The sequence below is a fragment of the Hibiscus syriacus genome, unplaced genomic scaffold, assembly GCF_006381635.1.
Source record: "Hibiscus syriacus cultivar Baekdansim isolate YM2019G1 unplaced genomic scaffold, ASM638163v2 tig00110988_pilon, whole genome shotgun sequence".
NCBI classification, from domain to species: domain Eukaryota; kingdom Viridiplantae; phylum Streptophyta; class Magnoliopsida; order Malvales; family Malvaceae; genus Hibiscus; species Hibiscus syriacus.
The window spans coordinates 2,502,345-2,515,422 of NW_024062942.1; the positions used below are offsets into that span (position 1 = coordinate 2,502,345).

At 35.5% G+C, this 13,078-nt stretch overlaps 2 protein-coding genes and 1 pseudogene across 2 annotated transcripts; 2 read left to right on the forward strand and 1 right to left on the reverse strand.

Moving 5' to 3' along the window:
• Positions 1 to 236: 236 nt before the first annotated feature.
• LOC120148917 lies at positions 237 to 4,000 on the reverse strand. Its single transcript, XM_039161879.1, has 2 exons — positions 3,893 to 4,000; positions 237 to 3,797 (listed from the first exon to the last, which is right to left on the reverse strand). The coding sequence occupies exons 1-2, from the start codon at positions 3,896 to 3,898 to the stop codon at positions 318 to 320; spliced, it is 3,486 nt and encodes a 1,161-aa protein (XP_039017810.1). The 5' UTR covers positions 3,899 to 4,000; the 3' UTR covers positions 237 to 317.
• Positions 4,001 to 5,276: 1,276 nt separating this feature from the next.
• On the forward strand, positions 5,277 to 6,727 carry LOC120149076 (annotated as a pseudogene).
• A 3,513-nt stretch (positions 6,728 to 10,240) lies between these two features.
• On the forward strand, positions 10,241 to 11,167 carry LOC120149077. Its single transcript, XM_039161980.1, has 3 exons — positions 10,241 to 10,642; positions 10,744 to 10,777; positions 10,898 to 11,167. Exons 1-3 carry the CDS (start codon positions 10,326 to 10,328, stop codon positions 11,165 to 11,167), a joined length of 621 nt encoding a protein of 206 aa, XP_039017911.1. The 5' UTR covers positions 10,241 to 10,325.
• The last annotated feature ends 1,911 nt before the right edge of the window (positions 11,168 to 13,078 follow it).

Below are 13,078 nucleotides of genomic sequence, written 5' to 3' on the forward strand. Positions count from 1 at the left end.
CAGACTCCCTGCATGTTCTCAAATTCAAACTCAAAAGTGCAAACATATTCATCCTCTAGCTCTCTACAAAACCAGAAAAAGCACACCAAAAGTGGCAACAAAATGGTTCCACAGTTCAATAAAACCAGAAAAAAAAAAGCATATACATCAGCAAAACATCAATATAACAGCAGATTATTCTGTCATGTTTATCCTATCCAATATCTTATATGCTGGGAAAATGGGAAATGTTCTGGAAACATAATCAATCTTAACAAATGGAGGGAATTTGAGTTACCCGAGCTGTCCCGAGACAAGCCGAAAGACAGAAGCTTCCGTTAACTTTGGCTGACATAAAGAACAGGGACCAACCCAGCCATTTTACCATCCCTCCCTGGACGCTTTTTCTTCACGTAAAACCATCCATCAACTTCATACTGGATCTCAACCTCTTCTCCAGTTGTTAAGCTCAGCTCATCGTCTCCACCTGCACTAAAATCATACAATGCAGTCCCGAATTGTGGATTTCCGGAAGACATGTGATCATCATCCTGGGAATCAAAACTGCGGCCAGCTAAGGGGTTTTCAAATGAATCGTGTCGTTCAGGTGATGTATATGGTGGAGGTTCTTCTCTAATCGGAGTACTACTATAAGTAGTTGGTCGAGAACTGAACAATGAAGGATAGTTCATTCCACCAAAGTGAGATGATATGGAAGTTTCAACCGATCCGGTTGACTCCGGAGAAGACGACCCTGATGACCTCGCATCATCTTCATCCATTTCTGTAGTCTCCAAAAGTGTCTTGGCCCACATGTCGTCGTAACTAACAGAATGTCTAGAGACGATGTTCTCATCGACATCTGGTGCATCGGTTCCGGCACCAGCAAGAAATTCGTTGACCCTGTTCACTGCTGGGACATCACCAAGGTTGACTGCCCAAGCATTTACTAGATCATCATCGAGTGTATCGGATTCGGTAGCAGCCGGTTTTGATTCATAAACAAGATCAGAAATTCCAGTGGCAACAGCTGGATCATTCAAACCGGCTGATGCACTAATATTATGTCGCGTGCGATATATATCGATGAGTTTCGAACTTATTGGCCCCAACGGGAGATACTTTGCTCGTGGCACGTAACAAAACAGTGAAACAAGATCAAGCAACCGCTCATGGGTTTCATACAATTTCTTAAGCTCTTCATCTTTCCATTCTTTATTTGCATTATCATGATTGCGTATTTCCTTGATAAGGTCATCTTGTGCACTATACATTTCATCGAGAACTTTGATCATAGGAGTTATTAGAACTCCCAGTCCTGTACCACTGGCTCCTTGATCTTCTCCATTGCTGAGATGCATTTCAGATAACTGAGATTGCACACCACCCTGTGCCAAGGCATGTAAAAATTCATAGATCTGTAGTCTGAATGGCTCACCTGACCGAATTGCTACAGTTGTAAGAGCTTGAGCAGCAATAATGCGAACCTCCCAGCTACCGCTGAAAGCACACCTCTGGAGTCGAGTCAATGCACCTGCTAGTGTGGGATTACGGGAGCTGGCAGCAGCAACCATTTTATCCGCATCTAACATCATCAATGCAGTGCCGGGAGGTGTTGCAGACTCCCAAGCATATTCCGAAGCAGCATAGTTAGCATTTTCCCCAAGGAACCACACAGCTGCTTGGACCAATCTCTGTAATGCTATAGCCGACTTTGGATCAGATGCAGATACCCTGTCTACTGATGTAAATCCGGACATTGATCCAGGCTGTGGGGGTGGGAGGTCTAGAACAATAGTGACTGCTTCCAAGGCGGTGTGTTTCCCATTAGGACCAGCTCCAACAAGACAAGTTTTCCAAAGAAGTTGTAAAACATCAGCATCGATCTTCCCTGGAACTTTAGTAGCAAAAATCCTTGCAAGTTCAAGAAGAGTAACGGCCATATCTGGCGTCGCCTTAAAACGGGCATGCAATGTCAGCAAAACATCATTCAAAAGGGTTGCTGGCCAAGCTGGGTCAGAAAGCTCAGATGCAATAATGGATTTTAGTTCATCAAATGATTCATGTGGATTTTGCATCCAAATCAATCCCTTGATCACCATTGCCCGAACATAAACACATTCACATGCCACAGTTGTTCTAACTATTTCCATTAGCGAAGCTAGCATACCTGCAATTGTACCCTTGCCACCAGCTGCATTGGATACACCAGTGGCTCTTCGGATACCTTCAGGATGAGAGCTGTCATTCATATCTGAATCAAATGAATCCACAGTCTCATATTTATTCCCATAAGCTCCTTCATCAAGATCTTGTAAGCCTAAAGCATGTGCCGCAGCTCTGCTTTTCCCCATCTCCTGGACGACTCTAGCAGCAGCATGGAGTACTGGTCTAGAGAAACTACGGAAAGAACTCTCCAACCTTCTCATTACAAGTTCAATGAGCGCTTGTGGGCGCCTTGTCTTTTGAGATTTGTCCTTGGAATTTGATGGAGCTTCTGGTAACTTTAGAATCTCCCTGGTTAAACGATACCACCCTGCAGCTCGCTCTTCTGTCCTTTCGGTGCTATCATGTTTGCCCAATATACATAGAATTGCCTCAAAACAGACTCTTTCACTGGGGTCCAGCAGGAGTTGATAGAGCACAGAATTGAACTGGGATTTAATATCAGGCCTCTCATCTAACGATCGCGCCGTTGATATTGAATGGCACAACCTGGCCAGAGAAACTCTAGCAAGCACATCATGCAAATGAAGAACATCATGCAACGCCCCTCCTGGAGCAACAAGCTTTCCTAAAGCCATTGCAACTGCATAAGGGTCTCTTACGGCCAATTCAGATATGATTTCCAAAGAGTGCCGAACAGCAACAGGATCGGCAAACAAAATCCCCTGCGCAGCATGATGCAAAAATGCTGGATTTCCAGGATCTAAAGGAAGTCTCCTCAAAGCACTTAGAGCAGCATATTGCAGATTACTTCGGATGATAGACTCTTTATCGCCGCCTTTAGCGCCAAAAATTCCTTTCTTCCGCTTTTGTGGGACATCACCAACCTTAGCAAGAATGCCAAACACATTTTCATACAATCTGGACAAAATCTCATTGTTGCTTGAAGGGGCATAAGTAAGTGCCTTCAAAGCTTGTAATCTTCTGGCATGGAATTCAACATCAGTGTTTGTGGCCTCTTTTGTAAGCTGATTAACAATCAGCGGTACAACATCAGCCCTCGTTACACCTCCACCTGCATCAATGTCAGCCAAAGCATCCCAATTGGGTGTAGGGATCCCACCACCTGGATTTAGACCCTGGGAACCAGTATCTGCTAAAATTCTCGCCAAGTAATAATAAACATAACGTAGGACCATCCGATCCTCACATTGCTGATCGAGCATGAGAAGAGATGGTGCCAAAGAAGGATCAACGGAATTGTAAACAGCAAGTTTGGGAAACACGTGATGCAACAGTTGCCTCTGAGAACTTTTTTGATCAGACGTAGCGGATAGTTCGTGAATACTTCTCGCGAGTTGTACGTATGATACAGGCTTCTTCTTCTGCTTCTGGTGAGAAATAATGTTCGCACGGACGGGGTTGAAAGCTGCCTTAGCGACGGAAATGGTGTCGTTTTGGATCTGCATCAGTGCCGCTCTCTTGGACTTCTTCTCCCCCAACGTGGTCTTGGTCGACGCATGATGTGGCTGTTGAGGGGCGGATGGAGACGCTGTCGCCTCTGCCGTCGATGAAGACGATGAGGATGATGTCGCCGGAACTGGCGACGGATCTGCCGATATTAGATCCATGAGCGTCGTCCCCGAAGAATCCTTTAAGAAAAGGTAAAGAAAAGTATATCTTATTAATCCTATCTTCTATTTTTCTCCACACTAGAAAATTCGGAGCGAGTGGTAGAGGAACTTACCGCCATGGTTGTTTAAAATTGAACTAAACCGTGATCCACCCGTTCTACAAGCAATAAGGAAGATGTAGATCTGACAGGTGCCGCTGCGAAGAAAAGTCCACAGAACTTTTTTTAGATGGAAGAAGGCTCGATACAAAAATAAACTATATTTTTTAAAAAGGGTAAAATATGCAAATAGTCCTCTATCGATTTTGAGCATCTGATTGTATTGTCAATAATGTACTGAATGATATTTTTAAAAAAATTATTCTAAAAATTTAAAAATAATATTCATATAAAAGCCATCATGAAAACATATATCTCATACATGCTTATAATATTTCTGAAACTAATCCTAATCATATTATATAATTGGTCTCTTATATATATACTAAAATACGATATCAATGTATACTAAATTAATTCTGTATGGTTTTTACAGTTATATAGAAGTCTTATTTTAACAGAGTAACTGGATAATAACGAGTTTGTTTTTGCATAAAAATATTATTATAGATTTTATTTATTTATTTTTATTAAACCTTTTTCAAAAAATGTATATAATTGAATCAAAAGTGAAGACAACAATTCTTGAGAATATCTTTATCTCGTGGTTGGCAATTCGTTTATCTGGATAAAATCTTTGTTCCTCAACAATAAAACCTTCTTCCCAAATTCAACAATAAATAATAATTAAAAAGCAAAATACTTAACCATTGCCGTTTCTATTGCTATTATCGTTGTTGTTATCATTTCTCATTACCGTTGTCATTGTTATTTTTATTGCCATTATCATTGTTATTGACACATTGTCCATTATCAATGTCATTGCCATTCTGTGGAATTTGAAGGATTTCTGGAAGTTCTGAGGCCGGCCGGTCACCGGCGCTGCCCTTCGTCGGCATACCGATCACTTGCCCTGAGGCATCCTCCCCTCCGCCGCGGCCAGCTTCATAAAGTAATTTCCTCCAGACAAAGGTTTATAAGCGTTTTGTCCGGTCTTTTCTTTTCTTTTTTCTGCTATTCCTTCATAGTTCCATAGCAAAATTCTACAACATTTGTCTGGAGTTTGATATTATACATGTGACAAAGATGTTTTCTTTGATTTTTTTAATCTAAATTCTTTGATAAAATTATAAGTAGGACTAAGTTTATGAGTTTTCTCGACAGGATCTTCGGTACATATTTGGCAGCCAATCATGACTGCCGATACCGAAATTACAGCCACCTCAAATTACTGGTTGAATTGGAGGTTCTTCGTTTGTGCGCTTTTCATCTTGTTCTACTTGGTTGTGGCCACAATTTTAATTTTGAAATTCGAAGGCGGTCGAAAATCGAATCCTCGGGGTCGAGATAATCAGAAGGTAGCTCCGGAGGTGGTATACAAGGAGGAAGCTTGGAATACATGTCTCGAAAGCATTCATCCTGCTTGGCTGCTCTGTTTTCGAATGTTCGCTTTCATCACGCTATTAACATTGCTCGTGATCAATGTCTTCATCGACGGAATGAGCATATTCTTCTTCTATACTCAGTGAGTGATAAACATATATCTATATATATAAACAGCTTATATATTCTGCAAGCTGCATTGATTCTAGTTCTACCATTGCGGACTTACCTGATGATTTATTCTCTATGTTCCTGAACAGATGGACATTTACCTTGGTCACAACATACTTTATGGTACGTCTCTGGTACCATTTTTATCATCTCCATATGTTCATTTCGAACAACGGTGCTTCGTCGGTTTTCGATTGCTGATATTCTCTGTTTTGATTGTAGTTTGGATGTGTAATCTCCATTTATGGATGTCAAAAACACTGGGCACAAGCTCGTCGTGGTAGCGTCAATGGTGTAAGTTTAGATACTGAGCAAGGCACCAATGAGTCCGGACATTCAGAAGACCGCAAAATAGCTGGTGGATGGATTTATGCCTTCCAAATTATGTATCAAGTATGTTTTCTTCTAATCAGTTTACAAAAAGTTGTGCAAAATACCTGAACATTGTCTCAACTGCCTTTTTCACCTGATTTTTTATTTGTTGCCTCTTTGAATAGGCTTCTGCAGGTGCATCAATGCTCACTGATTTAGTATTTTGGATCATTCTTTTTCCGTATCTGAGGTCCATACCGTATGGTGTGGATTTGGTAAGTACGACGCCGCAAACTCTAATTTTATTCGGAACTTGTGTTGCGGTGCACATGATTGAAACCATTGTGACTGCAGGTGCTTATTGTCTGTATGCACTCTGTCAATGCTGTTTTCCTACTCTGTGACAGTTTTGAATTGCTTGGTGAGTTTTGCCTCTGTTTAGTACTCATGGTTACATCTCATTTTGAGTATCCTTCGACAAAATCATGAAGCTAATTGTACCTTATTTTCCCCTTCAGCGGTTCCCCTTTTTTCGAATTGCATACTTTTTCTTGTGGACCAGCATCTTCGTTATATTCCAATGGCTTGTGCATGCATATTATAACCTTTGGTATAGTTCCATGTCCGTTTTACGGATTTTAGCTGTTTCTATTTGGTTAAAGTCTTTACTCTCGTATTGTGACATCCTTCTCTTTGCAGGTGGCCATATCCATTCCTCGACTTGACACCGTTTTATGCTCCGTTTTGGTACACGTTTTAATCTTCGTTATGCTACACATATGCACGACATTATCTGTGTATGTTGCTAACCGTATCCATTGCTATTTCGGACCGAACAGGTACCTTGCAGTTGGAATGATGCACTTACCGTGCTATTGTGCCTTTGCTTTACTCGTTAAATTCAAGGAATCTTTACTCTCAAGGTTGTTCCCTGAGTCCTACCGTAAAGTCACATAAAAAGGAGGAGATTTCCGGTGTAGAAACTCCGGGTTAACTCTGACGGCTAGCAGGAAGAGTACGAGAACTCGGTGTCTTCATTTCGGTTGGGTACTAATTATTCATGAAAGTGCAAGCTATAGAATCCCTGGTAGTCAGTTTTATCAAATACCAGGATTCAATTTGTACAATAACTTATGGTACGTTTGTTTCACGTAAAACGTTTTCTGGAAAATGTTTTTCTCGTATTTCGGAAAATATTTTCTTCATTTTTCGGTGTTTGGTTGGAGGAAAACTGTTTGGTAATTGTAAAATATTTTCCTGATCAACAGAATTTCCTTTGTGTTTTCTAGAAAATGACTTACGGTCTGATTTTCCGTAAGTCATTTTCCCAACTTTTTTACTTTAAAGAATAAATACTCAAAATCATTTTATTTTATGAATTTAATATTAATAAAATGTTTTAATATCATTTTAATTAAAATATTAATTATTAAACTATTTAAAATATATTTATTAATATTTCTAATAATATAATATTATTTTTTTAATATTATAATAAAATAATCAATTATATTATAATAATATAATATAAGATATTATATTTTTATTTTAATAATATATAATAAATTATTAATAAAATTTATATTATTTATTAATTTCATAGAAATAATATTATTAAAGTATTAATAATGAATAATATTATTTATATATTTAATATTAATATAATAATCTAATAATATTTTAATAAAGATATTTAAAATATACTAATTAATATTTTAAAATATAATATAACACTATTATTTTAATAAATAATTAATATAATTTATAATATTTTTTTTTCAATAAAATATACCAATATTAATATTTTTATTAATAAAATTATAAAAATAATAATTTAATAATAAATAAATTATTTAATATTTTAAAAATAATAATATTAAATTTTATGATAAATAATATTAATTATTGTATTTAATATTTGTAATAAATAATTCTTAAAAAATTAATTAACTAGTAGAAAAAGGGTTTAAACAACAACGTAAAACATTTTTAAAAAAATATATTTTAAAAAATATAATTTATTTTTACGAAAAATATTTTTCGAAAAACGTTTTACGTGAAAAAACATACCCTTAAAGACACCCGAGATTGTTTCACTTGCATGTATAGAAAATCAAACACCCCAGGGTTAGGGTTCTTTCCCTAGCATAGATCTTCGATTCTTTCGCTACGAAATTCGAGGTTCTTCGGTGTTATTCGCCGGAGAAATCGCTGTGAGACATGTATGTTCTTGCCTCAGCTAAGCCAATGTGAAATAAAATCCTAAACGCAAGCAGGGTTTCATGAAATTAAATCAATGAAATACATTCTTATTCATGCAAATCTGCAAGTTTGTCAAGAAAATTAGATGCAAATCTGATAAGTTAATAAAATCTACAAGAATGCCTAAGATGAATCCAAAGATTACAATGAAAATTTTCATAATCATTTCCAGCTGTACTACTTCAATCAAATACAAGGAAATTTCTCCTGGCCAGTACGAGACAAGACGCCTTAACTCTATTACCAATCAAGTAGTTATGCAGACAGTTACTTGAACAGAAAACAAGAACACTGTTTGGATTCTAGGAAAATGCTGGAACAATAAAGAGTTTGGTAACGAAAATGATTATTACAGCAACAAAATGATTGAAAAAGGGCAGCTGATAAAGCCAAGGTCTATCAGCTGAGCTGCAATTGAAAATTTATTTAATTTTTCACCATAATTTACAGGCTAGGAAGAACGAGAGATATCTGAAAATGAGAATGGGGAAATTGGACATGTCTTTGTCATCCTCTTCATTTGGTTTCAACTCTCAAACTCTGGTATTGCACAGCCTGTAGAGTTATGTCCATAATTTATTGTCTGAATTGCATCAAATATGTATAACTCAACTTTTACGTGTTTTCCCACATCGGGGAAAGTACACATTTATGTTTATTGTTTTATTTATTACTAGATTATTTCACGCTCCAAAGGAAAAAAAATGTAAAAATTGCATATATTATAAATGAATAATAAATTTTAAAAAAATCCCTTTCTTATTAACTAAATCATTTATAGGAAAAGAATAGAGTTGATGTCAATTTTGCAAAAAACAATTATGTAGGTAAAGGTTTTGTCATATTTATAAATAAAAAAATACAATATCAGTATTAAAATATAGAGAAAAATTATAATAACGAAGAGGTTAAATTTTGGAGCATGTTATGAGGGTTTGAATAAGAAAATATCAAATCACAATTATTTATTCAGATATTGAAAATAAAATTAAAATGTATTAAAATAAATCCTAAATAAAATAAAAATAGTTTAATGAGATTTAATCTCTAAAATTATATCTCGTTATCAATCTGGTATTAAAAGAATTTTTTATTCAATTTCATCTTTGAATTTTTCAACCATGGTGCATATTATCAAACTCATATTTTCCTCATAGAAAATATATGTGATACTTTAAGAATGTGTCATGTAATATATAATATGTCTTTTGAAGCATGATATATAATATATGTTAAATATGTTTTTTTTAAAAAAATATAATTTTTCAAAACTTTATATATTTAATAATATATTATATATTAGGTGATACGTTTTTATAATGTTATATGAAACTTTTGTAACAAAAAATAATAATATCGTAAATAGTGATGGATATAAAAGTATTGTTTAGATTTTGATATATTTATTAACAAAATAAATTTTTCGTATGGAACAAACACAAATAAAAGTTTAGGTAAGCACCATTAGTAAGATGACCAATTAACATAAAGAAATTTGAATTATATGATACACACGAGTCTTGAACTACATTTGCATCATCACAAGGTTAAAAGATTAAATTAAATTAAAAAAATAAATTAAATTTTAAAAAACTTATAAAGATATCAAAAGATTCTTAAATGGAAAAAAATCTATATGGATTTGAATATTTTCCCAGGAAAAAGAAAAGGAAAATACAGGCAACCAACTAACTGCCATCTTCATTAACTAATAAGTCAGAGCCTCACCAAGGTAAAGTCTAATGTGCTTTGCTTTGCTTTACTTTTGCCTTGTCTCTCTTACAGTTCGATACAAAGAAGCAAAGCATATTCCCATATATCAAGTATCAACGTGTACTTACTTGTCCGATAAATTCATTCCTCACCATTCTTATTCGCAAATTGTAAGCGCCTTAATACCCCACCTTTCTTTTTCATTGATTTCAACCTTCTTTCTCCCATTTTTAATCTCATCAAAGCTTTATGGCAATAACCACTCCAAAGTAAGGAATCTCTTCTCTGTTTCTCTTTATTTTCTTCATTTTTCATGTTGTTTGTTGTTTTAATATTCCTTCCTCTTCCTCTTCCTCTTCCTCTGCCCCTGCCTCTACCTACAGTTTTCCTTTAACATTTTTCTGAATTTTCTTTGCATTTTCATTCTTAAAGAAACTATTATTTTGATTTTGAGGATTACCCTTTTTTGAGCTTTCATTTTGTGTTTAGTTACTTAAGTTGATTTTCATTTGTTCATCATAAAGAAACTATGATAACCAATGGAGCAAGTAAGAGTAATCTCTTGAGTTTCTTATGAGGATCTTCGACACATACTTGGCAGCCGGTCATGGCGGCCGATACGGCCACTGTAAGTTACTGGTTGAACTGGAGATGCTCACTTTGTGCATTGTTCATCTTCACCACTATGGTTGTGTCAGCAGTTCTAATCTGGAAATTTGAAGGTAGGAAAAGATCAGAAGATGGAGATAATAGTAAAGAAGCTCCCGGGATTTTATATGAGGATGAAGCTTGGAATACATGTCTTAGAAGCATTCACCCTGCTTGGCTACTTGGTTTTAGAATGACTGCTTTCTTCATGCTCCTGGCCTTGCTTCTTGCCAATGTCGCTGTCGATGGAACCGGCATAATTTACTTTTATACTCAGAGAGTAATGAATCTCTACACCTTATCATGAGCTTTCTCATTGATCCTTGTTGTTGCTGATTCTTTTTCAGTATAGCAGATGTGTTTTTGTTCCTGAACAGGTGGACATTTACTTTGGTCACAATATACTTTGGGGTATGTCTCTTGTACCGTTTTCATCATCTCTATTGATCGTTTCGAAGTATGATGCTCCCTCGATCTCAAGTTGCTAGAATGTCCGTTAATAACTTGTTTATATATCTGCTATAATTGTAGTTTGGATCTGCAATCTCCATTTATGGATGTCAAAAGCATTGTGGAAATGTCGGTGGCGATAGGACTGATCATATAAGTTCAGATTTTGAAGGCACCTACATGCCACCCATCGTTGGAGAAACTGCAAATCTGTCCAACCGGTCCAAACATTTTGATACGTACCGATCACCTTATTATCCTCCCAGAGCAAGTACATGGACTTATGCCTTTCAAATCATGTATCAGATATGTCGTCCTCATTGGCTTTGTTATATTTCATGTATTCTGTAGTAGTTATCATATAGTTTAGATACATGTATGAAGTCATTGTGATTGGCCTAATGAATATGATGCCCTGGTCAAGCAGAGTTTTTGAAATTCTGGGTGAATTGACTGTATAATTATTGTTTTACCTTGAATGCTGCTCCTGTGACTTTCTCCTGAATTTTCGTTATTTCGGTGTCGAGCGATAGACTTCTGCAGGTGCAGTAATACTCACTGATTCGGTGTTTTGGCTCATTCTTTTCCCGCTCCTAACGGCCAAAGATTACGGTCTGAATTTCGTAAGTACTAGTTTTCCCGAGATGTTTCTTCTTTTATTTGTATATGGGAGTAGGACTGATGCACATCCCATGCTATGGCATCTTTGCTTTGATGATTAAACTCAAGGATTTTGCTATATGGTGGTCATCCCAGAGTCGTTTCGGAAAAGGACGCGAAAAGAGGGATCGGCGGTTGAAATCCGGAGACACCGTCTGTTATTACAAATGCCGGTAACAAGTTATACCAAATACATAATCGAGTTTGTATAGGAACCATTGTCGACATGGTAAATACATGATACAGATACTTAAACCCTTGCTCATTGTCCACTCTCAGAAGTAACATATGTTAGAGTAAATAGAAGGCTGAGATTTGTCAAACCGTTGGGTTCTTGTTAGGAATCTGTTAGTGGTTATTTACAATTTGTTGGTGGGTTGCTATTGGTTTTGTTGGTTAGTTATCAGTATTTGGGACATGAAACATTGTACTGGGCCTGGTGCCAAATTACTATTGAATCCAATTTGTTTGTTAATGAGATTTTCATCATTTCATGTGGCACATTTCTCTTTATTCTCTTGCTATTCCGTTCACCTTCTACCGTGATTGCAGTTCTCCGGCCACCGTAGATTTAATATGGTATCAAATGTTTTGTTTCCGATCCGCATCCTCGCTTCTGTTATTGTCCTTCTCGATCTGATCTTGATTTGCGAATGCCACATTCGATCACCAAAATCGATCATAAGAATAATTCAAATCTTTAAAATAATATAAAACATGATAACCATTTATTGTATTTGAATAGTCTCACTATAACTGACAATAATGTTATCCCATCACAAACCACGACACTTGTAATTTGCGCACAAATATATAAACACTAAGCTTACAAAGCTTAATGATAAACATATTTCATGAAATTTATAAATGTAAGCATACAATTTTTTATTAAGTTAAAGTGATTATAAATTACACATCTATAGAATATTTAAAATATCACACATAATCTTATTTATACAATTATAACAAATAATAATAGTATGCATAATATCACTACACATCTAGTACTATATTTCACTTTGCCTTTATATATATATATATATATATATATATATATACACACGAGAGAGAGATAAGATATATTTACATCATTTAACTTTTTTTTAATTTATATCTTTTAAAATCATTAGAATGAAAAATAAATAAATGAGATTAACAATAAAAATTAAGAAATTATATGGTGTCTGCTTACTGTTGCATCTATATATGTGTCAACTTTGGCCTTTTTTGTTTTGGTCTCTATTTGTTTGGTTCTTTCTTTCTTTGATTTTCCTTTTTGTTTTCAGTTTTAATGGAGAATTAAAAATGTGAAAGCAATAGAAAAAAATTGTTTGCTGAAAGATAATGGTGGTGGAATCAATAGTAAAGAGCAAGGGAGAGTTAGAAACAAATAGCAAAACCACATGGAATTTGTGGGGATCATCCAAAATATTCTCTCTTTTTCAAAAGCTCCTTGTCTTCCCTCATTTGGTGCTAATTCTACTACATACCCTTTGATTCGTATTCTCTCCCGGGCTTAGCTCATTCCCTAGAGAAAAGTCTTGTTAGCAATTTGGGTATTAATCAAGATCCAGTTTTGAGAAACTTTTATTTGAAGTGAAA